The sequence below is a fragment of the Carassius auratus genome, chromosome 32, assembly GCF_003368295.1.
Source record: "Carassius auratus strain Wakin chromosome 32, ASM336829v1, whole genome shotgun sequence".
Lineage (NCBI taxonomy): Eukaryota > Metazoa > Chordata > Actinopteri > Cypriniformes > Cyprinidae > Carassius > Carassius auratus.
This window is the reverse complement of record NC_039274.1, coordinates 33,469,178-33,491,243: the sequence shown is the minus strand read 5'-3', so window position 1 is coordinate 33,491,243 and position 22,066 is coordinate 33,469,178. Positions and strand designations below refer to the sequence as shown.

General features: G+C 38.4%; 1 protein-coding gene across 4 annotated transcripts; it reads right to left on the bottom strand.

Annotated features, from left to right (window-relative positions):
• Positions 1-565: 565 nt before the first annotated feature.
• LOC113052246 (zinc finger protein 638-like) lies at positions 566-22,051 on the bottom strand. 4 transcript variants are annotated; one of them, XM_026216644.1, is made up of 25 exons: positions 21,435-22,051; positions 9,688-11,122; positions 8,861-8,922; positions 8,735-8,773; positions 8,270-8,628; positions 7,949-8,172; positions 7,623-7,766; positions 7,244-7,342; positions 7,111-7,163; positions 6,755-6,987; positions 6,639-6,670; positions 6,402-6,533; positions 6,156-6,287; positions 5,874-5,915; positions 5,657-5,788; positions 5,356-5,472; positions 5,222-5,247; positions 3,340-5,095; positions 3,136-3,195; positions 2,176-3,057; positions 1,795-2,086; positions 1,381-1,689; positions 1,188-1,298; positions 921-1,042; positions 566-789 (listed from the first exon to the last, which is right to left on the bottom strand). In XM_026216644.1, the coding sequence occupies exons 1-25, from the start codon at positions 21,554-21,556 to the stop codon at positions 706-708; spliced, it is 6,999 nt and encodes a 2,332-aa protein (XP_026072429.1). In that variant the 5' UTR covers positions 21,557-22,051; the 3' UTR covers positions 566-705. The 4 variants fall into 4 exon arrangements, with proteins under 4 accessions (XP_026072429.1, XP_026072430.1, XP_026072432.1 ...); XM_026216645.1 differs by lacking the exon at positions 21,435-22,051 and adding an exon at positions 13,317-14,064; XM_026216647.1 differs by lacking the exon at positions 21,435-22,051 and adding an exon at positions 13,290-13,849 and having other exon boundaries at positions 9,688-11,276.
• Between the last annotated feature and the right edge of the window lie 15 nt (positions 22,052-22,066).

Genomic DNA, 22,066 nt, shown 5'->3' with positions numbered 1-22,066 from the left:
ACGCAAATATGAAAACTTACTTATCCTCACGTGGTTGGAACTGGGGCAGTCTAAAGCTTTAAAAAAAATGCAGAAACAAATTTACAGCCTGTGTGCACGCTCTTTTGAAGGACTCTTCAGGAGAAAATCAAATGTATGATTCTCAAAATTCTAATTGATGTTCAAACCATGGTGCCTGCACAATCAGAACCATTGACAATTTAGATGTTTGTGTAAGAAACAACTTCTATGTACATTTTAAAATAATTATTGGTGAAAACTTCAGCACTAAATTGATTAACACCTCTAATGACGTAGTCTTCATTTGCGAAATGGTGTATCTCCAAACATGGCGGATGCATAGCATGAGATTGCAGCTCATCTGTAACTTCCTACAGATCTTTTTGTTTCCTTCTGCGTTTTAATTACAATCTTCTTTATCACTAGTGAACCAGATCTCAAACACTTTCAGATGTCATCACACAGTATTCCTGTATTATTCTGAAAATTATATTATTCATTACAGAGTAGACGTTACAATGTAATGAATAATTTCAAAACTTAAAGATGCACATAAAGAGACATGTCTGATTATATGTAATCTTTATTTAGCATGAGCAAATGCATTTCACTCTAAACAAGAAAATAATAAACCTTTACAACAAAACAACTGGACCCATCTGTTAACATTAATATAAAGGAAAAAAAAAAAACTCTTAATAGGGGCTATTCAGAAGGAAAACTATGACTGGGCGTTATCGGTGTTGAGCAGTCACCCTGCTTCTGAGACTTGAGCTTCTTGTAGTATTTCTAGAGAAAAAGGATAAACGTTAACTTATATAAATGTGTTCAGTCTTGAATAAGAACAGTACTTTAATTTAAAATGGTACCAGTATTTTAAACCAGTAAGAAATTAACATTCAGAATTAAATAACTTGTACCTCCATGTTCTGGTAATGCTTTAGGCTACCACAGTGACTTTTCTTAGCAGTTTCCTCATTGCCATAGAATAAAGAGCAGAGTCTGCAGAAGAAACCTGTCTTGGGCACCACAAAGTCAACCCCTATGAAACGAAAAAAAAAAAAAAAAAAAGAATCCATTTGATTCAGTCTTTTTGAACAGTATTAACAAACAAAGATTTTTTTAAATATATAAAGCCAATAGCTTGGCTTAACTGATGTTTGCATAATTTCTAGTGGATCTCTTACCGATGGGATTGTTTGGTATAAACGGGGGCAAGGTGAAGTCTTCAATCACAGGGGCCTTTTTAGCTTCAGGTTCCTGTGTTGGCTCAGTCTCCCGCCTTTGCTTGGACTCTTCTGCAAATGAAAATGGAAGAGAGCAATAGGTAAGAACACTGGTACCAACAAATGCTAAATAACCATCAATGAGATTAAACACCTTTGATTGTGGATTTTCTGTCAGAGACTGGTGTCTCAACAGTATCACTCTCTGGCTTTGCAGAGTTGTCATCTTTAGCTCTCGTCTTGTCCTCTTCTGATCCTGAAGAGACCTCTGCGGTGACCAGTGCAGCTGACGAATCTGGAACTTTCAAGGTTTCAGCCTTTTGCGGTTCTGTCTTAACATCAAGATCCATGGATTCTACAGTTGCAGAAGGACTCTCACTTATGAAAGCAGCTGCCTCTGAATCACACTCCGCAGTTTCCTCGGGCTCCTCTGCCTCTCTTTTACCTCTGGTTGATCTCCTCACTAGAGAGCAAAAGGAGACAATGGTGCTTACACTTAGAAATACTCATTTCAATCTCATCTGAGTGTGTAATGAGAAGGAAACTCTGCTTTCTCTCTTTTACTCACCTGGTGTCTGGCGTGTTCTCTTTTTGGCCCTTGTAGCTCTTGTTTTAACTTGTTTCTCCTCTTTGACATCTTCACTGGGTGGTTGTTCCTCTTCCTCCTCCCCTACTTCATCCACGGTTACAAAGTTCATCTTGCGGAGCTCTTCAAGGTCACAGGGATCCTCTTCTTGGCTTGGTGATTTCACCGGCTCTTCTGGTCTGATTGGTGGTGTGGTTCTTGGGTTGTCTTCACTATGCTCCACTTCCTCAATCTCCTCATCGTCACCCTTTGCCTCATCCAGGGTTACAAGAGTCTGGAAAAACAAAGAAGAGGTTGTGTTAAACTACAAGAACTAAACGTGTTTTGAAAAAAACTGTGGGGGTAGCAAGCAAAAAAACTGACCTCATGATTGAATGAATCAAACTCCTCCTCTTCATCAACAATCTCATCCAATGTGACTAGGCCTTGAAGTTTTTCTTCACCCCCTGTTTCATCATCTCCAACCTCATCAACCGTTACAAGTGTCTCAGGGACTTCATCAGCCTTCGAATACTGTCCCTCATTTGTTTCATTAAGAAAATCTTCCTCACCCTCACTGACCTCATCAAGAGTGACCATTGCATCATGAGAAGGAATTTCAGAGATCACAGTTGCCTTATCTTTGTTCATCACTGGGGCAGATGTTTCAGGCTCCTCAGGATGGACATCATCTGATTTATCTGAAGTTTCTGTAGAAGTTGGTGGACAACCTTCTTTCTGTGAAGGAGAGGAAGAAACTGTCTGACTTGGCTCAAATTCAACCAAGGCCCCCGCGCCATGGTGTTCTTTCATGGTTAAAAGGGTCTCAACATTGCTGTCCATCTCCGCTGAAGCAGTTTCTGTTACAGTACAAGGCCTTGTTGTCTTGTTCTTAACAATGGCAGTTTCAATTCTTTCAGTTCCCAGCGGTTTATCACCACTCTCTTCCTGAAGCTCTTGCTCTTCTGGTTTTGAAGATGCAATAACTTCTGCAGCTGGTGTGGCATCCATTTTATCCACATATTCAATTACTTCAGGTTTTCCAATGTCAGAAGCAATTAATGTGTCAGTTAGTTTTGGTTTATCAGCTGAACCAGACTCTGTAATAGGGGAGACTATGGAGTGGAAATCGGGTTTATCCTGGATCTTCTCGTCTTCGGCTGAAGACTCAGTATTTGAGACCACAGTCTCCTCTGCATCATCCCCGACTTCATCAACGGTCACAAACTCATCAATGTTAAATGGAAACAGTTCCTCATCTTTTTCCTGGAAAGCACAAATTCAAAATCAGCAATCCCTATCTTCAGCTATTAGACTGCAAATATGTTAAATGTTTAAACTTACCTTGTCAGCGGTCTTTGTTTTTGAGTGACTTCTTGAAGACTGTGAGTTTTTGCTACGACTCTATAAAAAAAGCAATTAAATCAAGCGAAAAGATTAAAATTTCAGATTAAGAAAGTGACAAATGATACCTTGAGGTTTCTTTTTTAAACATCTCAAAACAATAGCTATATATATATCTCTCTCACACACACTGGTACACCTCACCCTGCGATCAACATCTTGCCCCCTTGAACGCTTTGATGGGGGGCTTGAGTGCTTTGATGGAGGGCTGGATTCCCGCCTGCTCCTCCGGGAGGAGGACCCAGAAGATCCCCCACGCTTGGTGGTAGAGCCATCTTCTTCAGAATTACCCCTGATCCTGTGCCTAGATGTAGGCTCTTTCTCTGGGGATGAGGTGTCCACAGGCTTGCTCCTGGACACGGAGTTCTGAGACTTTTTTTCTTTCTCATCCTGAACCTTTTTACTCTCAGCTTGAGTGGTCTTCTTGGTCGCTTGAGCAGGCTTCTTTGAGCTTGATGGACCTTTTGTGGTTTTCTTCTCTGCAGCTTTTTTCTCCATTTCCGCCTTCTGTTTGGCTTCTTCTTCAGCGCGTTTTAATGAAGACTGTAAGCGACACTGATGGACAGCTAATTCAAGGGCCTTCAAAATCTCCTGTGTGAGCGGAGGAAAGTCCAGAGAATTGTCATCAATATGGAAGGGCTCAATCACAGCTTGAGGACTGTTTGAAGCGCGTGTAACCCTGACTGCAGAATTACTGACAGTTTGATCAGAAGTGGAAGGTAGGTCAGAAGCAGGATCAAAGGGTGGAATGGAGTCAGATGCAACAGCTACAGGACCATGCTCTTCAGCGGATTCAGTTTGATTATTAGACTTACGATGGATATCGATCTCTAAAGGTTTAGTTGGTCTCAAGTCATCGGCTTGGCCCTCATTTTCTATCTTGAGCTCATGTGTTTCCAAAGCTTCCTCTTTGACATCAGTGCCTTTGGTAGGTTCTTCTGGACTCTGGGTCTCCATGGCCTCTACTGCAGTTTCCTCACTGCCAACAGTTGAAGCAACAATCTCCATTTGTGACATGGCCTCAATATTATTTCCGTCTTCTAACTTTTCATTGTCAATTTTGCTTTCTTCCACAGATGTAGGAACCAATTCTTTGGGAGCATCTTCAGCCTCAAGCACATTCTGATCATTTTTCTGGGGCAAAGTCCCTGTCTGATCAGTTGTGTCTATTAAAATGGATGTTTCTGAGGAAGCCAATTCATGTTCTGCTTTTGCAGCCTCAATTGAAACTTCAGATTCGGAAACAGAAACAGCAGATGCAACTTCAAGCTCTGTTTTTCCAGAATCTGTAGCAGAAACAGAGGATCCCAATTCATGCTCGGTGTTTGGAGATTCAACTGAAATGGCAGATTCTGAAGCAGAGACAGATGATTCAACCTTAAGCTCTCCTTTCCCAAGCTCAGCTGGAATGGCCGATTCTGAAGAGTGAACAGAGGATCCAGTTTCAAGCTCCTTGTTCTCACTCTTCGATTCTGTCGAGGGAACTGAGGATCCAGCTTCATGCTCTTTTTTCACAGATTCAGTCTCAAGGGTATCCATGACAATTTCATTAACAGCTTGGGTATCCTTCTTTGCTTTATTCTCAGGAGTAGCTGTTTCTCCATTAGCAGACTCATCAACTGTAAGGTCTATGGTAACTGCAGTAACTTCAGTTGCAGCTGTATCAGCGTTCACCTTTCCTTCGTCAACACTTTTTTGCAAACATACTTCATTATTGCTTGTAACAATACTTTCTTTTGCTTTAGCCACAATAACAGCATCAGTTTTGGGAGCTTTGTCTTTTGTGACAGGTGGACCTGTAGTAGATGCAGCAGAAGCTGCTGCCACAGCCACTGGCTTCTGGGCTTTGATGGTATTTGTTTTTGTTGTCGTCGCTGCTGCTGTACCAGGAGGGTTCGCTCTAAACATGAGAGAGAAAATGTTGACATTTCCAGAACACTTTGTATTAAAAAAAAATTATAATTTTTTTTTATTAATAAATAAATAAATAAATATATATATATATATATATATACACTCCCCTTACCCTTTTGCTACTGGCTTCTTTTTTAGCTGTTAAATAAACAACAACACGGTTAGTTGAGTTTTTCATTAACTGCCTCTATAAAAGCACTGAGATGCCACACATGAAAAAAAAAACAAAAAAAAACACTAAACTACCTTGAGTGGTTTGGCTAGTTGGAAGTTAAGGTCATTGTTCTGAACCACACAACGAAACTTGAGGAAGCGACAGAAGATAGCCCTTGCTTTAGCGACAGTCTCCATTTCAAAAATAATCTGAGATTGAAAGAAAATAAAACAATATTGCAAGTCAACTAAGTCACATTTCCCTTTAATAAAAGAAAGTAGATTTCATAAGATGGAAGAAAAAGACCCAATGTGTGTTTATAATCACTACAGTAATAATACAATACAAAAATAAAATTGTTTAGTTAACACAAGTTGAATTGGAGTATCTTACCCAGCCATTCAGAGGCAAAACTTTCTTGAAGCCACCATAGCGTTGAATTATGTTCTCTACTTCCTTGATTGCGGTGAGTGTTTTTGGCACATTATTAACAACGAGAAGGCGGTCTGGCAAAGTAGTGATAGCCTGTAAATCAGGAGAGAAAAAAGTGAGTCTGAGACATGATACAGGTAAGTTAATTTTAATGTCATACTTTTGTCAATTTACTTACAGGTGATTTCTCCATGTCCAGAAGCACTGTGAATACGGACTCCTTTTGGGCAGAAAACATAATAGTATCAATGAAGCAAGTATAAATGTACTTGAGACATAATGCACTCTCACTCTGATAGACAACAGAGAGTGTACATTATTCTTGCATTTGTAAGTGAGAACACCGCATGTTAGATTAAGAACCAAAACATACATAAAATGTTCTTGGATATTTATATATATAAAAAAAAAAAATTCCTATGTGTAACTTGACAGAGACCGAGATGAAGAGCACACTCACAGTGTCGTTCAGGTCGATAGGTTGCATCATCATCTTGATGGTAATCTCTTTGTCTTGCACCTTAGCTGGTGTCTCAGAGTAGGCCTTCACCATTGCTTCAACTGCCTCTGTGTTGGGCATCTGCAGATATGCCTAAAAACAGCATAAAAAATACTGTTAAAGTAAATAATAAAGTAAAAATAACACACTAATATAACAATTTAATGAATTCAAGGATTTTTGAATGTAATTTCCTAATATTATTACCTTATGTTGAGTGGATGCTATGAGAGGAGTTACACTGAAGCCATATGGTTTAGCAAGGTTGGTGAGGTCATCCTCAGTAACCCCTTCGGGAAGATTCGTAATCTCTACTATATTTTTACTCCAGGGTATTTCCTGTAGTTAAAGAGAGAATGTAAGTAGCTGTTTTAACAAACCGAATGTTTTTAGATGTAGAATGAATAAATAAACAGTTTGGAGGGACAACACAAAATGCCATACCTTCTTCACTAACTTCTTGGCAACTGCTGTCTCTGTCAAATTATACAAGCAAAAGTTATAGAGATTACCGTGCATGACTATGGGAACAATTACAGAAGGAAATCTATTAAATTTACCTGCACCCTTAGCAGGGAGTTTAGCTTTAGCTGTCTGTACAGTCTTTTTGGGGACACTGAATTTTCCCTTGGTTACTTGAGATGACTTGATGGGGCCGGCTGGTTTTCCCTTAATTGCTTGAGACGTCTTGAAACCTGTCACTTCTTTTGCTTTAGCTGACTGAGGTGCCCTCATTGGGTTTGCACTCTTTACTTTTGCTGATTGGGTTGATCTTGTTGTAGTCACCTCTTTTCTGTAATGAAACAAATGCATTTACAGAACCTTTAGTAAGGTGTAAATAATTATTTTATGTATAATTAAAAAATATGATATTATTTAGATACACTGCAAAAAAACTGCAAGAGTGAGAACTTACTTCTTAAGTTTTTCATTCTTAACAGGTTTTCTACCATCATCAGTTCTTGCATCCTACAAAAATGCACAAACTGGATTTAATGTCAGGGCTAGGTTTAGTTCATCCGTAAGGTGACTTAAAGAGTCAAACATACCTTCTCCATGCAGATCTTTATAACCTGTCCACGAATTTTCAGGTTCTTACAGTTGAGCAAAGCTTTGGCATCCTCCTCTCTCTCCATACACACGGAGGCCTGAAGAGAGTAAGAACCACAAATGTTTCTAACGGCTACACAAACTACATTTTAAATGCACATAATTGCATTCCACTAGCATTAAACTGTTTTGGAGCCAGTAGGTTTTACTCCTTTTAGAAACTAGTTAATGCTTTTACTCACACTGTTACACACAAAAAAAATATTCATAGACCCCATAGAACACAGCAAATACAATTAATGATCTCTTCTAAGCAAAAATAAAATAAAAATATTGGTCACAAAAAAGTATTCAAATTAACTTAAGTATTCAATTTACCTCATTAATCGCCTTGAGGAGGATGGCAGTATAAATCTTTCCAAAAGGTTCAATGGCATCAGTCAGTTGTTTGCTTGTAGTCCCAAAAGGAATTTGCATAAGCCTCAACAAGCAAGCTGTGCCAGGGGCATCCTTGGGTCTTGGCTTCACGTCATGCAGAATCAAAGAAAGATAGCAATTAGATTTCATTCACAATGACCTACATTCATCACTACTTTTTTCAAAAATGATTTGATGACGACCCTGAAAGAAATATGACAACACAATAACCTCAAAGCCAAAGTAATGGAGGAACAAACAGCATTTACTGCAATATGGGGATGTACCTTTGGAGTGCTGGATGACTTTGAGGTGGAGGTTCTGCTTGACCTGGAGTACTCTGCTCTCTTAGGAGGGGAAGGCCGTTTCCAACTACTGCTGCTACTGTTTCCCTTTGATAAGGAAGTAGAGGAACTACTTTTCTTCTTTGCTAGCTCAGCAAGCAGGGCGGGTGCCAAGGATTTCACCACAGCCTTCAAAGTATTACTGTCTGTGATTGAGGAAAGCTCAGCTGTGGGCAAGAAAAGAACTTCATGCATTAGTACACCAAGTGATTTGAAAGCAAACTGTAAATTTCATTGCAAAAGCACTGCAATGAAAGATCTTACTTGAAGACATGAGCTTCATGGCCAGTCGTTCACTACTGCTAGACCTCTGCTGATGGGAGGGGCTGCTCCGCCGGGGGCTTGAACGTTGTACAGGAGAGCGCCTACTGTAAACGGGAGACCTTGACCGCTGAGATGGTGGACTACGGGATCTCCGTCTGTAAGGACTGACTCGAGACTTCCTATGGGGGGACCGGCTGGGACTTCCCGAACGGTGGTACTTCCTAGGGCTTCGGGAGCGGGAACGAGATCGTTTACGACGGCTTGAGGAGTCATGGTGACGCTTCGGGCTGGGGGATCTGGAGTATGAGTGCGACTGGGTGTGCCGCTTTGCGCTGCTGTGTTCTGATTTGGGCTCAGGTCTGCAGATGATTGACACATTTTCATGTAAATTTAAAACCTTCTTAACATAAGATTAATTCTATTTCTAGACCTAAATGTCCACGATTGGATATGGTAGGGATTTACCTTGAAACAGAGACAGCATCAACATTCCAGTCAGGATATCTATGATAACAATGAGAATGACATATGATGAGAAATTTTCAGTGGAATTCTTAAGCAATACAAGCAAATCATAAAAAAAACACTCACTGTTTCCTAAGACGTCTACAGCTCTCAATGTGAAGATTTGTGTTCTGATGTTCAAGCCAGTCCTGTTAACAAACAAAAAGCTTTAATTTTCAATGTTTTGCTGTAATAATTACTTGTTCAGTGTTTTAAATTGTGCAATAAGCTAAAAAAAACAAAAAAAAAAGATCTTCAAAATTTTGAATAAAGCTAAAAACTAAAAAGAATTCCCAGAAGTCCAAATTTGAGCGAGACATGATAAAGCTTGTTAAATCCACTATCGTCACAGAGTAAAAAAGTCCATGATTTTTGATGACAAAACTTTTTCTGACATGAAAAAGTCCAAAGCGTTGCTTCAGGTTTTATGAAGGAGATCGCCATCCACATTTTGTCTTCAGCAGTCATCAGGCCTGCCTTCACAACAGGTACAGTATTTTTTCAGCCAGTCCAGTCTTAAACTAGGTTTCAACAAAATGGTTTTTCCATCGGCTTCCCTCAGGTTTCCAGAAAACTGACAGATAAATCTCCTTCTGAAACTGGAATTGGCTTGAAGTAGTCAAGATCAGCCAGTTATTATCTACCGGTACTCTATTTACATCAAATTATTGGCAAATGTTTTAACCCACACTGAGGCAACTGCACAATAAACAAGCAATTTAAGTTAAGAAACATTAAAATTTCATTACAAGTTTCTGACATTTTATTTCATAGTCAAATTTAGTACAGCTTTAGCTCAAAGTTCACCAAGACATTTAAAATAAATGAAACCGCAAGTGAAACCCTTTACATAAGAAAATAAAAAAATAAAAAAAGCTTTCAAAAGAGGCACTATTGGGTAAGAAGATACTCACCTTAATCTGGATACATTCAATGTTACATAGAGAGCATGTATGAGGAAAGATTCTTGGAGTAGCTGCGGAGTAATCATTCATCATGGTAGGAGTTGGAAGCCTCTTCGTGGCGGGCATGCTGATTTGAGGCTGAAGGAACGGGATCCAGTTAGCATTCGAACCTCCGGAGTTTCTATCAATGGTCATCAAAGGAAGAACACCAAGTAGAGGTGGAATCTGCGACGGAGGTCGACTGGAAGGCTGTAGAATAGGCTGGGAAGCAGATGGTCTCGCTGGAATCATCTTAGTGGGTCTTGGGTCAACTAGTGGAGGTTTCTGAAGCTTTGGAGCTTGTACAGGGCCTGGAGCTGGTTTACACGGATGAGGATGCTTTGTGATGTCCATGCCACTGAAGGGTGGTCCAGAGACCTCCCTCACATACTTTGGTGACTCTTTAGGCAGGTGTTCACTTGCATAGCCATCCGGGCTATCCTCAGGATAGCCAAATTTACTAGAATGTCCATAGTCAATGACGTTGCTGTATTCAGATCTCGCATCAACGTCCCTTTTCGCTTTACGCATTCGAATGTCTCGTAAAATAAACGGTAGGTTGTCAGGGGTCAGCTGATTATCTGGATAATGGCTTAGAAGTTCTAGGTCCTCATTGGAGAGTCCAAAACTTGCTAGGATGCTGCTGGCACTTTCAGAGGTGTAGCGTGAAGGTCGCGGTCCTGGTTGTCGCTGGCTTTCCAAACCACTTGATCCTCCACCAAATCCTGTAGACTTTAACAGCTGTGAAGAACTGGAAGGACGATCCAAACCTGAAGATGTGAAGAGCTTGCCTGGGGCTTGGTATTGGGACCAATCCCCCTCATCAGATCGCAAATTCCCAGAAAAGCCGCTCCTGGAGGAAATCACTTCATCTCTCGTATCCCCTCTAATACGGGGATCTGCTTTTTTCGGTTGCTGGAGCATTTGAGTGAGAAGGCGAACTTCGTCATGGACTCCACGAAGGTTTCGATCTATGGCGGCTTCGAGATCTGGGGAAATCTGCGACTGGCGCTGTCCCAGTGAGAAGGGCTGGTTGACCATCAATCCTCCGCGAGAACTGGATATGGAACCTGGGCCAAGACGGGCTGCTCCCAGCTCCATTAGAGGCTGTGACCCAAGACCATACTGGCCAGGAACAACAGGTCTCTGACCACTGGAGAACCGCCCTCCACTGGGATTATATAATGGATGTGACATGGTGACCTTAAGCAAGCTGAGCAAGGTCAAAGCAGGTGATGCAATTGCAGGCGGAGCGACACTTGTGCCAGCAATTGCATTCAGCTGGTGCAGTGCCAACTGAGTCTTTATCTGTGCCAACTGGAGGGAGACGGGGCCTAAAAGCGGCAGACTCCCAAAATGCCTCAATGCAACAGGGGGCACACAACTTTCCGAGAACAATGAAAAGCTGGAAAAATTAAGGAAAAAAAAAAAACAGAAAGGATTATTGGCTTGTCGTCTTCACAAAGAAATGGCAAAGCGGATTGTGACCATTTTCCCCTTCTGTAACACACTCTCAAAGCTCCAGCTTCTAGGGATTTAAACAGGTTTCCATGTCTTCACTGAAGAAGAAAAAACAGCAAGCAAGGACAAGAGAGACTTTCATGCATGAGTTTTAGTAAGGCTCTTTTATCACCTGAATGTAAACAGGGAGGGACAAACATGCCTCAAAACAGGACAACATGATAAGCCAGACTGTTAATTTACAGATATTAGACAACTAATTTATTAATAACCTGTGAGCAGTACTTCAGCATTTTACATAAATGTTGGTTTGATATAATTAGAGTCTGGACTCAATATTGTCCATCCCTGTCAAAGATCACTAAGGTGACTCCTCTTCATGAACATATCAATGACAAAATTAAGAGACTAAGAATCTACTTCCGTTAAAAAAAAAAAAAAAAAAAAAAAGAAGCAATCAGGCAGTGTTGCCAAGTCCGTGGATCTCCTGCGAAACTTGGCCACTTTTATACTGTTGCCACATTTTTTTTTTCTTTCTCCAGTCTGTCCTACTTCCCTGAAACACTATTTCTACGAAGGTGGTTTTGACCCCTGAACACCATTGACAGCCAATTTCCCCTGGAACGAGATTGGGCTAGTTTTGAGCACTGATTGGGCTGGTTTTGTTACGCAGACTTGCCAAACCTGCAACCAGGGCTGCTTTTTCCAGTGCTCTCTATGATCTACTTAGGCATATAGTGCTTTAGGGATACACAGTCCAGATCAAATAAAACAAAACAGCTAGTGGTGTAGCACTACAAAAAAAAAAAAAAAAAATTTATCTCTACATTCAGTTTTTCCAACAGTTAAAGTGTCAAACGTCAAGTGTAAACAGCATACACCACCCATTCTACTTCTTTAATGTCCCATATTTCCAAATTTTATAAAAAAGACAATTATATCCAATTTGGGAGCAATTCTTATTTAGATCTGTCTTTATTACACATCACTGCCATAACCTTAGTTAATTGGCAATGTAGCCGGCATTAAATTACATTTTGTATTTTTTACTGTTAATGATCTTATCATTTGAAAGTTGGATGTACTACTTGTTGTTGAAATATTCTAAAACCTTTTTCTCCCCTCATAAATAATGTGCACTAAAAACTGCATATAAAGACCAATATTATGCATTAAAAAATGAGGTCAATTTTGATTTAGATGTCGACTTTAGAATTAATTAACTGAATAATAAATAAAAAACACCTGCATATACAATTTAAATGTAGCATATCTGAATTTCACAGATTTATCAGAATTAAATAATGTGTGCAAGATTACATCATCAAACATTCACCTGAAATCATAAAACCACTGGGTTTTGGATCGCACTTTCTGTCATTATCCCGCAAGAAGTGTTTTAATGGGAATATTTACTGCGAAACGAAACTCAAGACGTGAGGCCGCCATCCAGTGACTGAACACAAAATGTCCACTGAACCTCACACAGCAGCCAATTCTGATAGCAGGCCTAAAATAGTATTTAATGCCAACCACTGGACACTAAACGGAGGTAACGTTACTCTTCCGGTCTTTAAGAAGAACGACACAAAAACACGATATTATATTTGAACCCAAACATCTGCTTCATTTACCCTCTTGAAAAAAAAAAAGCACGTGTACTGCAAATGAAGGGCGTGAATCATGCAATATCGTGTACACAACTATTAAAAATCATTAACAGATCGTGAGGCTTTATACCCAAACAACAATATATAGCGCTTCCATTACGACACCGCGCCAGATCGAGCGTCGATCATTTTAATGAAAGCGGTATATCTTAGTCAGTATGGGGTGCTGCTAACGTTATGTTTTTGACAAGTGTACATCATACAAAACGAAAGTAAATGTTTAAATACACGAAACACGCAATAGGAGTGATTTTATGGGCAGATTGGTAATGAAACCAACCCGATACCTGCAGGCCTCTGCTTCGCCCTGTGTATCGTTTAACATTACTCCGATCTCAGTCGACGTTTTATAAAGGAAAAACTATTTTATTCCACAAATAGATCACCACATTTACACTAAAATGGTTCCTAAAACGGTTGAAATGCACTACAATAACATACCTCGTATTTTAATATGCAAAATCTTACTGAGGAAATCCGACGACGAAAACGCTCCACTCTCTGGAGACTGCTGGTCGAACGGCTCGCATTCAGGCGTGATCAAACGAGTGAAGAGTTGAATCACGAGTCAAGAAAAACAATCAAACCCGAGCTCTTGTGACGCGAAACACGTTACATCTTTCACTTATTACGTAAAAACGAGTTATTTTGCGAGGCTGGCGCACTTTTTGCATAATAGAAAAAGGAGACAGTTTTTACGCCGTTTATTGAAAACAGTAGATGGGGGTCGTTTTCCTTCAAGGGTATCCAGGAGATGGCAGTGTTTTCATTTTTAAGACCGACTCTTCTTTCAGGCAAAGACTGTGGGCCTACAAACATTTCAGTTCCCTGTCTCAAAAATAACTTAATAACAAAGTTCCACATTAACAGATGCAACTATTCACCCAGACCTCTCTTTTTTGTTTTCATGAAATAATTTGACTTTCACTGATCCAGTTGTCTAAGAACAAAAATGCTTTGTCTGTTTGTAACTCTTTTAATGACATATTAGTCTCAAGTAGTTTTTTCTTCAGTGTGTAATGTACCACATACTGTGGTAATGTACTAAACACCCCCTTTTTATTTTGTTATCATTGTCTATTATTTTAAAACATTTCACTTCCCATATTCAAAAAAGCAGCTGTAAGTAGTTAATAATTGTACTTGTTTGTTATATTTAGGCTTTAGATTTAGATTTCTATTCTTAGCTATACTAGACTTTAAGTATTATATCACTAATGTAGTAGCATGATTATTTTCATGATGAATATTTCCAGCTCAGTTTATTTTAGATGCTTTTTTTATAATTTCATGTTAAAATAAACAAGCTCATAATAATCTTATCTGAGCAATAGACTGAATCTCATTTTAAATCACTTTAAGAGAATGCCATTAGCTTTAATGGAATATAACTGCTTATCCAGTCAGATGCTTTTGTATTTTTTAGTGCTGTAAGAAAACACACTGATCCCATTGTTTTAGATGAGATTACTTTAAGTAGCCCAGAGTAGCTGTGTTATGTGGCTGACGACGACAAACTTCACAACAACTTAAAGATATAGTAAGCCCTAGCATGCAGTCATTCCTATATAGCATGTGTGAGAGTGTGAACCTCTCGAACTAGAGATTTCTGTAACATTATTTCAAATACTCTGTAAATCATTAAAAAAAAATGTTTCTGGGTTCCAAAAAAATATCTAATGTATTTTTGAGTTTTCGATAAGCTGAGAGATAACAGGAAATCTATTTAATGTTTGTGTGTGTGTGTGTGTGTGAGAGAAATGTTATTTTACACCTAAAATTCTTAGAAAATATTTAGCATTAAATGCTTAGAAACACATATGGGGAAATGTGTGTGTATATATATATATATATATATATATATATATATATATATATATATATATATATATATATATATATATATATATATATTTCATTAGTAATGTAGGTTAGTAAGGCCACTCAGTCATGGCTTGCTCATTAAGCCATTTTTCATGGCCATAAATGAATCAAATTCTCTTACATCAGTTTGGCAATCCCAAACTCACACCCTGAGTATTTACTGTGTTTGACCACTTGCTAATCTACTTGGCAGAACTTGAGATCAGTTAACCAAGAGAAGGAGCCTGGGCTCTGCTTCCGAGAAACATTATAAGTGTACTGTAGAAGTGACTGACGCCAATGTTTTCTACAATCTATTTAGCTTCCTATTGCTTTTTGGGAGACTCAGCACTAAACATTTAATTGCAGTGAAAGACACAGAAGAGAATATTAATGTCACACTTGCTTCTAAACCTATAGCTCATCTAAGTTTTCCTTTGTCTCCCTTTTCTTCTCCATAACTTTCTCACTGGCCCTGGTTTATGTCCAAGTCCAGCATAGCGACAGACCAAAATCATTCAAGCACCAGGGGCCAATTTCAATCAATAACAATTTGGACACAGAGAGAGAGCTGGCCGCACTGCAAACACTGAGACGCGAGCGACAGAAAGAAAAAGAGACATGATGAAAGGTCTCATTTGCACTTTAAACAAGAGCGTGAGACTTAGATAAACTTAGATCAAGCATTATTGTGGGGAACAACTTGTACTGTAGCTACATTATCGGCAGCTGGCATGACACTTTATCCTTGTCTGGCAGGACAAATGATGTGGACAGTGCGGGGTCCCGTTAACAGATAACTAATTTAATATAACAAGAATAAATGGCCTCCAGGGGTTGGGGGAATACCTGCCACTCAGCGGACAGTCAGGACAGATTCTCCCAGGAGAACTTCAGTTCTTAAAAGGTCACGATAACACGATAACATAATGTCCTCATGGCAGATGGAGCTCAGGCTACAAGTATTTGCAGTTTGCATGTAACCCACTGGGTCTTATTTTAGATGTCTAAGTTTACTGTGTCAGATCATAGAATTGTTTATATTATATATTGTGCAAACTGTTTATTATATTAATTTATTATTTAAATAAAAAAAGCTGCATGGCTGTATTATATTATTTGTATTAGTGTATGACACTGTGCACCTTTTATAAGTAACTATCGGTCATGCTTTATGTGGCTTTATATTGTACCACCTGTTTTACTATGAAGATTACTATTATACATTTTAATATGAAAAGTGGATTTTGGTATATCGCTTAATCTTAGAGTCTTATAGTCTTAGAGTTTGTAGTTGACTAGCTGGGGCCCAGGTCACGAAGCAGACAGACTGACTAAACTGACCACCTGCTGGCCGCCTCACATCAGAGAATTCAGTTCATTCTCAGGCCATAGAGACATTTAATGATAGATCCTCTGTGATGTTTGCACTAGCTACTTTATACAGGCCACCAGGGCACCATACAAACTTTATCAAAGACTTTGCTGATTTTCTAAATTGCTGATGATTTCATATATCCATGTTGATAATGAAAATGATGCATTGGGATCAGCATTTATAGACATTCTGAACTCTATTGGAGTCAGACACCTGTCGGGGCCTACTCATTTTCATAATCATACTTTATATTTAGCGAATCTAATATCTCAGTAAAACTTGATGTTGTAACAGAAACTATGGGCCCTTTCTTTTGCACTATAGATACGGTTGCGTCCCTTACGCTTAAAGAAGATTAAGGAAAACAGTCCGAAACCTTAAAGAGAGCAGCCTGGAAAATGAAGCGCAGCTGGAAGAAAACAAAACTAGAGGTGACTCTTTTCCTGTTTGACACTGTAAAGCTGCTTTGACACAATCTGAATTGTATATAAATAAAGGTGTCTTGACCTAACAGACTTGACCTGTCAGTATGAAAGAATATACTCTCACAGCATGATTTCTTATGGATATCTGTTGGTTAGCTCAAATGAGCTGGTTAATGTTTCCATTTTCAATTAAAGTGGGCAATGGTCTCGTCACCTCATCTAAAATGAGTTCTTTCAGCACCTCAACACCTTCTATTTCAGAGTACAGACACACACAGATAAACACTTACACACCCTCATACAAACACATCCCCTTTAACCTTCTCCCGGTCCCATGATTTCAGAATTGTGCTGGCGAGGCGTTTTGTGGTAACAGTGTCCTCAGATATGTTCACCATCTTTTCTGCTGTAACTGAAAACAGCTTGCTCCTCATTTCAGCTGTCCTTATCGAACTCCTTTTCTTCCAAAGCCTGTTCCAGGTTCATGTGTTTGGTAAAACTACAATTTTAACAAGATATGATGGTTTGTATAAAATCTCTCAAAACTTATATTTTTGATTTTGAATAAAATATATTTCACATTTTATAGGTGAATCATATTAACAATAGTCAAAGTAATATAAAGTTGCCGTAAGTAAGCAAGTTATAGACCAATAGATAAGCTGTATTTGCACACACTGTATTTGCACTTGAATTTTGGGACTGGCTGCATTGACATGACATCCTTTAAATAAGCATAGCTTCTCTGAATTACCTTAATGGAACTGTCCATCACCCTTTTGTGTCAGTGCTGCATTACTTCTAAAAATTTCACATTCTTTTGACATCTTGTATATCCATTTTTATGCTTTGCAAACATTTTTTTATGCCTTTACTATAGTAACAACACGTGTACTTCTAGTTGTGGTACTGTTAGCTCCACAACGCTTAACACACACACAATCACTTTGGACCATGCATGCCCATAAAACAAATCCAAAAACATATGTAACCTTCTGAAGGAGGAACCCATAAATCTTGTTAAGGGGCCCAGATATAGATATCCACTACTGCCTATCTATGGTCCTTATGGCATTAAAACTGAACCAAGGCCAAGAGTCAAGTTCATACCAGCATGTGCTAAGAACATATTCACAGATTCTGTGGTATATAGCATAGATGTTTAAACTGTATGTGAATTCATTTTTAGTATGATAAAATTTTACTTTTTTTTCAAGCTTATTGTTAATTGTGACAGTTGTGTGCAGTTTCTGCAAACAGCTAGTGCCATGAGACTATGATTATCACATCTAATTCAGCCAGTAAATCTTGCCAAGGTGTTCAGAATAGTCTTTGGTTTGATTTCACGGCAGCTGATTTTCCATAGAATTCTAAGCAATAGTTACACACCAATAGAAACACACACTAAAGGTCAACATTTGGGAATGATTAAGAATTTTTGAAGGATCGTGTGACACTGAAGACTGTCTTGACTGCTGGCAATTCAGCTTTGCCATCATAGGAATTATTTTTTTAGAATATATTATTAGAACAGTTCTTTTAATGTTCTTACTGTATTTGTGATCATATAAGTCTGGCTTTGGTGACCATAAAATACTTGTTTTAATAACACTAAATATCTGAATTTTTCCAAAGAACAGTTGGTAGTATATATATATTTTTAATTGCTATTTTATTGGCTATTGTATTGTCTTTTCTTTAGCACCCTGACAATGATTTTGAATTAAACAACGAAACAAAGCAAAAGTAGAGGAGGTGCAAAAGAAACCATTATCTCCTGTATAAACATCAGCAGCTGCCCTTTTTCTTCGTTTAGAGGAAGTGGCCTGTTTTTTTTTAAATAGCTGAATATGTGTACTGTATATATGAGTGCATGTGTGTTTCTGTTTGCGCACAGTTTTCCATATTCAGAATATCAATAACTTCAGGAGTCAGCTGTCAATGGTAGTCCTTAAGATATCAGCACAATAACACATTCAGTAAAACATAGTCTAATTATCATTATCAGTGAAATCCCAGAGAATATTGAGATATATTTTGCACACCCCTAATTTATTTAACGTTTTTTTTTTTTTTTTTTAATGTAAATAAATATGAGAAGTGCTTTTTTTTCACTTGACGACTGCCCCTCAAAATATTTGTTCACATCCCCGCCTGGTATTTATTTTGTCAACGTTTAATCAAAGGCATAAGCCCGTGGCTGTGACTACTTCCAGAACAAACAAATCAGCGTCATAAATCTGTTTCAGACTTTGTTCAGACTTTCAGCAAGCTGTGGGATCATCATCACAGCTTTAGTTCCAGGCCATATCACCGGACTCGATCAGATGCCTGGGAAGCGACAGCAGATTGTCACCTTATACAACAGTACACATAATAGTTTTTAGAAGATACTTTCGCTTACATTTCATCATTAAATTAATAGTCAGCTAGCAGTTGATTGATGTAGTGAAGGTCATCATTCAGCATGGTTTAGCTTACCATCTTCTAAGTCATAACCCTTTGCCGTGTGCTGAATTTATGAATTTATGTTTTGTGTAGCTGCTCTACTGAGTTTGCATTCAGCTGCTTGATATGGCTGGCCCTTCAGCTCAAGGGTGTATTTGGAAGAAGCAGCACACTGTGGTAGTGTAATCCATACAGACAGCAGAAAGATATTGTCTCTTTGCCTCGTGTGCTTTGTGAATTTGTCATGATTATCTTTAAATTCCAAATTTGTTTTTTATCAAGACGAGTATAATAAAAATGCTGTTTCTGATGATCACAATGACACTAAGAGTGAAATGAACGATTAAAATGTTGAGGTTAATAATGATATTTCTGCATTGATGATGATTAGAACAGTGACAAATAAAACAAATGATTTACAAATGTTTTGATGTAAATGGCATATCAGTGTAATGGAGTTGCTGGAATTTACAAGAATGCCACAGAGGACACACTGTGGGCTTCTCCAGACAGTCTCGCCACAGTCCCACACAACTGCTGTGTGCAAATGTCAATGTCAAAAGCCCAGCTCAGAAATTAAGCTGGTAATTCATTGTGAATGGAGTCATTCACATTTCAACAGTCCTGTTCATGAAGTTATATCATGCTCTATATCATCCTTTGACAAACGACAATGTCAAAAACACAATTAGGTCAAAACTGAAAAGGATCTGTTTTGGTAATTTAATTTTAGCCTTGTTAACCTTATTTGTTAATCTTTTTTAATGTTAGATTTCTCATCTATAGAGGATCTGAGTTAGTTGGTGTTAGAGCAATGCACTTATGGCCACTGCCCGCAGACAGCAGAGGAAGATCCATTGTTAGTGTGAAGAATAAGGGAGAAAAAAAGGATGTGAATTGGAGAGAAAACAACAAAATCCTTTCATCCACAGAATTAGTGGATTACATCAACAAGTTCAGCTGGGGATGGAGGGGAACATACCAAAGCAACAATCAGTCCATAATCACTGTACTTTTTAAGTAGTCCTAATAGCAAACACTGCTTTGAATTAAATGTAAAGGACCTAGATTTATTTAAAGATCGATGTTGGTTCTTGTTTTGTTTTGACTGTGTCTTTCATTCAGTTTAATGTGGGAGATCCTGTATATGTGCAATGTTATCTTAACCGGTGTTAATCTGAGCTGAGTGACGAGAGGAAGGCAACATGAAGTTAGCAACAGTATCCTCTAGTCATGTGATCAAGAGAATAAATCTAGGCCCCAGATGTAAAGCCATGAAGCTTGCAAGAACAGAGAGGGATTTCTTAAATATGCTTCTAATTTCATGGCATTTATTTTAAAGAAAACTCTTATCTTTCTCATTATCCGAAAGGTAACAGTTCTACACTGTACTCCAGATATATCAAAGCAATTACCTGGCTGACTGTGGCATTATATTTCAGGCTTGTCTAACCTCATGTTGGGGACTAAAAGGTTCAAGAGTGCATTTTATACATGATAATGACATTCCTTTGCAGAATAAACTGCAGACTCAACAGGTGCTGGTCTCTGCAGCCGAAAACCAACCCCTTGAGCTTCTTGTTTCTCATGCTAGTTGGTCTAAAGAACATTATAAATGAATACAGCATGGATTATATAATTAGACTATTGCTATCAGGGGATACTGACTCACACCAAAGGAATGAAACCAGACATGACTAGTCTATGATTACAGATGCCTTCACCAGCAAATTTGATTTGATGTGACATTGCCAAAAAAATATTTTTAAAAGACTTTGCAAATCATATTCAAATGAATGCTAATTCATTTCATAGAACCACAAAGTAGCAGAAATTCATATTCTCTAATGAGTATTTTTGCCTTGCTTTTCAGTTAAAATATGAAAAATCATTAAAACAAGTTACATGGAACTGAGCAACACCGTAAAACATTAAGACTTGTTTTCATAAACTGTCTTGAACAGAAGTCAATTTTGTCCTAATGCACTGAAAAACACAGGACTAATTACTCTCATGTTAAAGATACATTCTCTGAAAACAAGCCTCAATAATATTTCAAATACATTTATCTTGTTTTAAGGATTTTTAGAAGTATTGTTTTTGCAGAGTATGTAAATAATCACTGAAACCCTTTTGAAAAGTTGTTCTTCTATCTTGTACTTCCGGAAAGTCAATAGATTATTCGTCAACATAAAGTTTAGGACAAGACGACCAAAAACAGGCACATGAGCAGGACACAAAACGCAACAAATCTCACATCCATACAGGTTAGCGAATCAAACTGCGTACGATTGGAGACAAACACAAATAACATTTCCTGTCTGTTTTTGTTTCAGAGCCAACGTTTTAAGCCACACATTTTCATATACAAGTAATGCTTAAGCGCTGAATCTGGATCAGCTCATGAAGTAAATCACAATTGATCTAAAATCAGAATATAATAGGTTGGTGTTAAAACACATATCCACTTACCTATTTGGGGCATACGGTTGGGAGAAGAGAGCCAGGCTATTGACCTGTTTGTTGGCATTGTTACTTGTGATAGCATTTGTTGAGCCATCTTGGGAGTTTAGTTTCTTATTGTTCTTTATCATACTTCCACACCAGAAAAGATGAATGGAGGGCTCACACCTGCTCTGGGACCCAAAGAGACCTTAAAATCCACAAATAAACCAACCCACGGGAATACAGGGTCTGAAATGCTTTCAGAAGGATGAAAGATGCTGGTTGTTGTGGATAGTCTTATATGATTGATTGGTTGCTGATCCTTACCTGGTGGTGCAAACAGGGTATTGTTTATGGGTCGCTACATGAAATTACCTGGTGAATGGGTAATAAATTAGTGCAGAAAGTCCAAAAATAATGACTACGTCCAATAGATGATACCAGAGCTTTGTAGCTGGGAGATCTTCATTTGACGTACATTGAAGAAAATTGATTTGACAAACCCAAGCTGGCATTGCCTTGTTGACAAAAATGACACACTTTCAAATGCTGCAAGTACTCCTTTAAAAAAAAAAGTCTCAAAATAAGGTTGGATTGCAAAGAGTGTCCTGGGATTTCAAGCCACATGGTTTCTGCCACCCGGATCAGTCAGTTGGTGT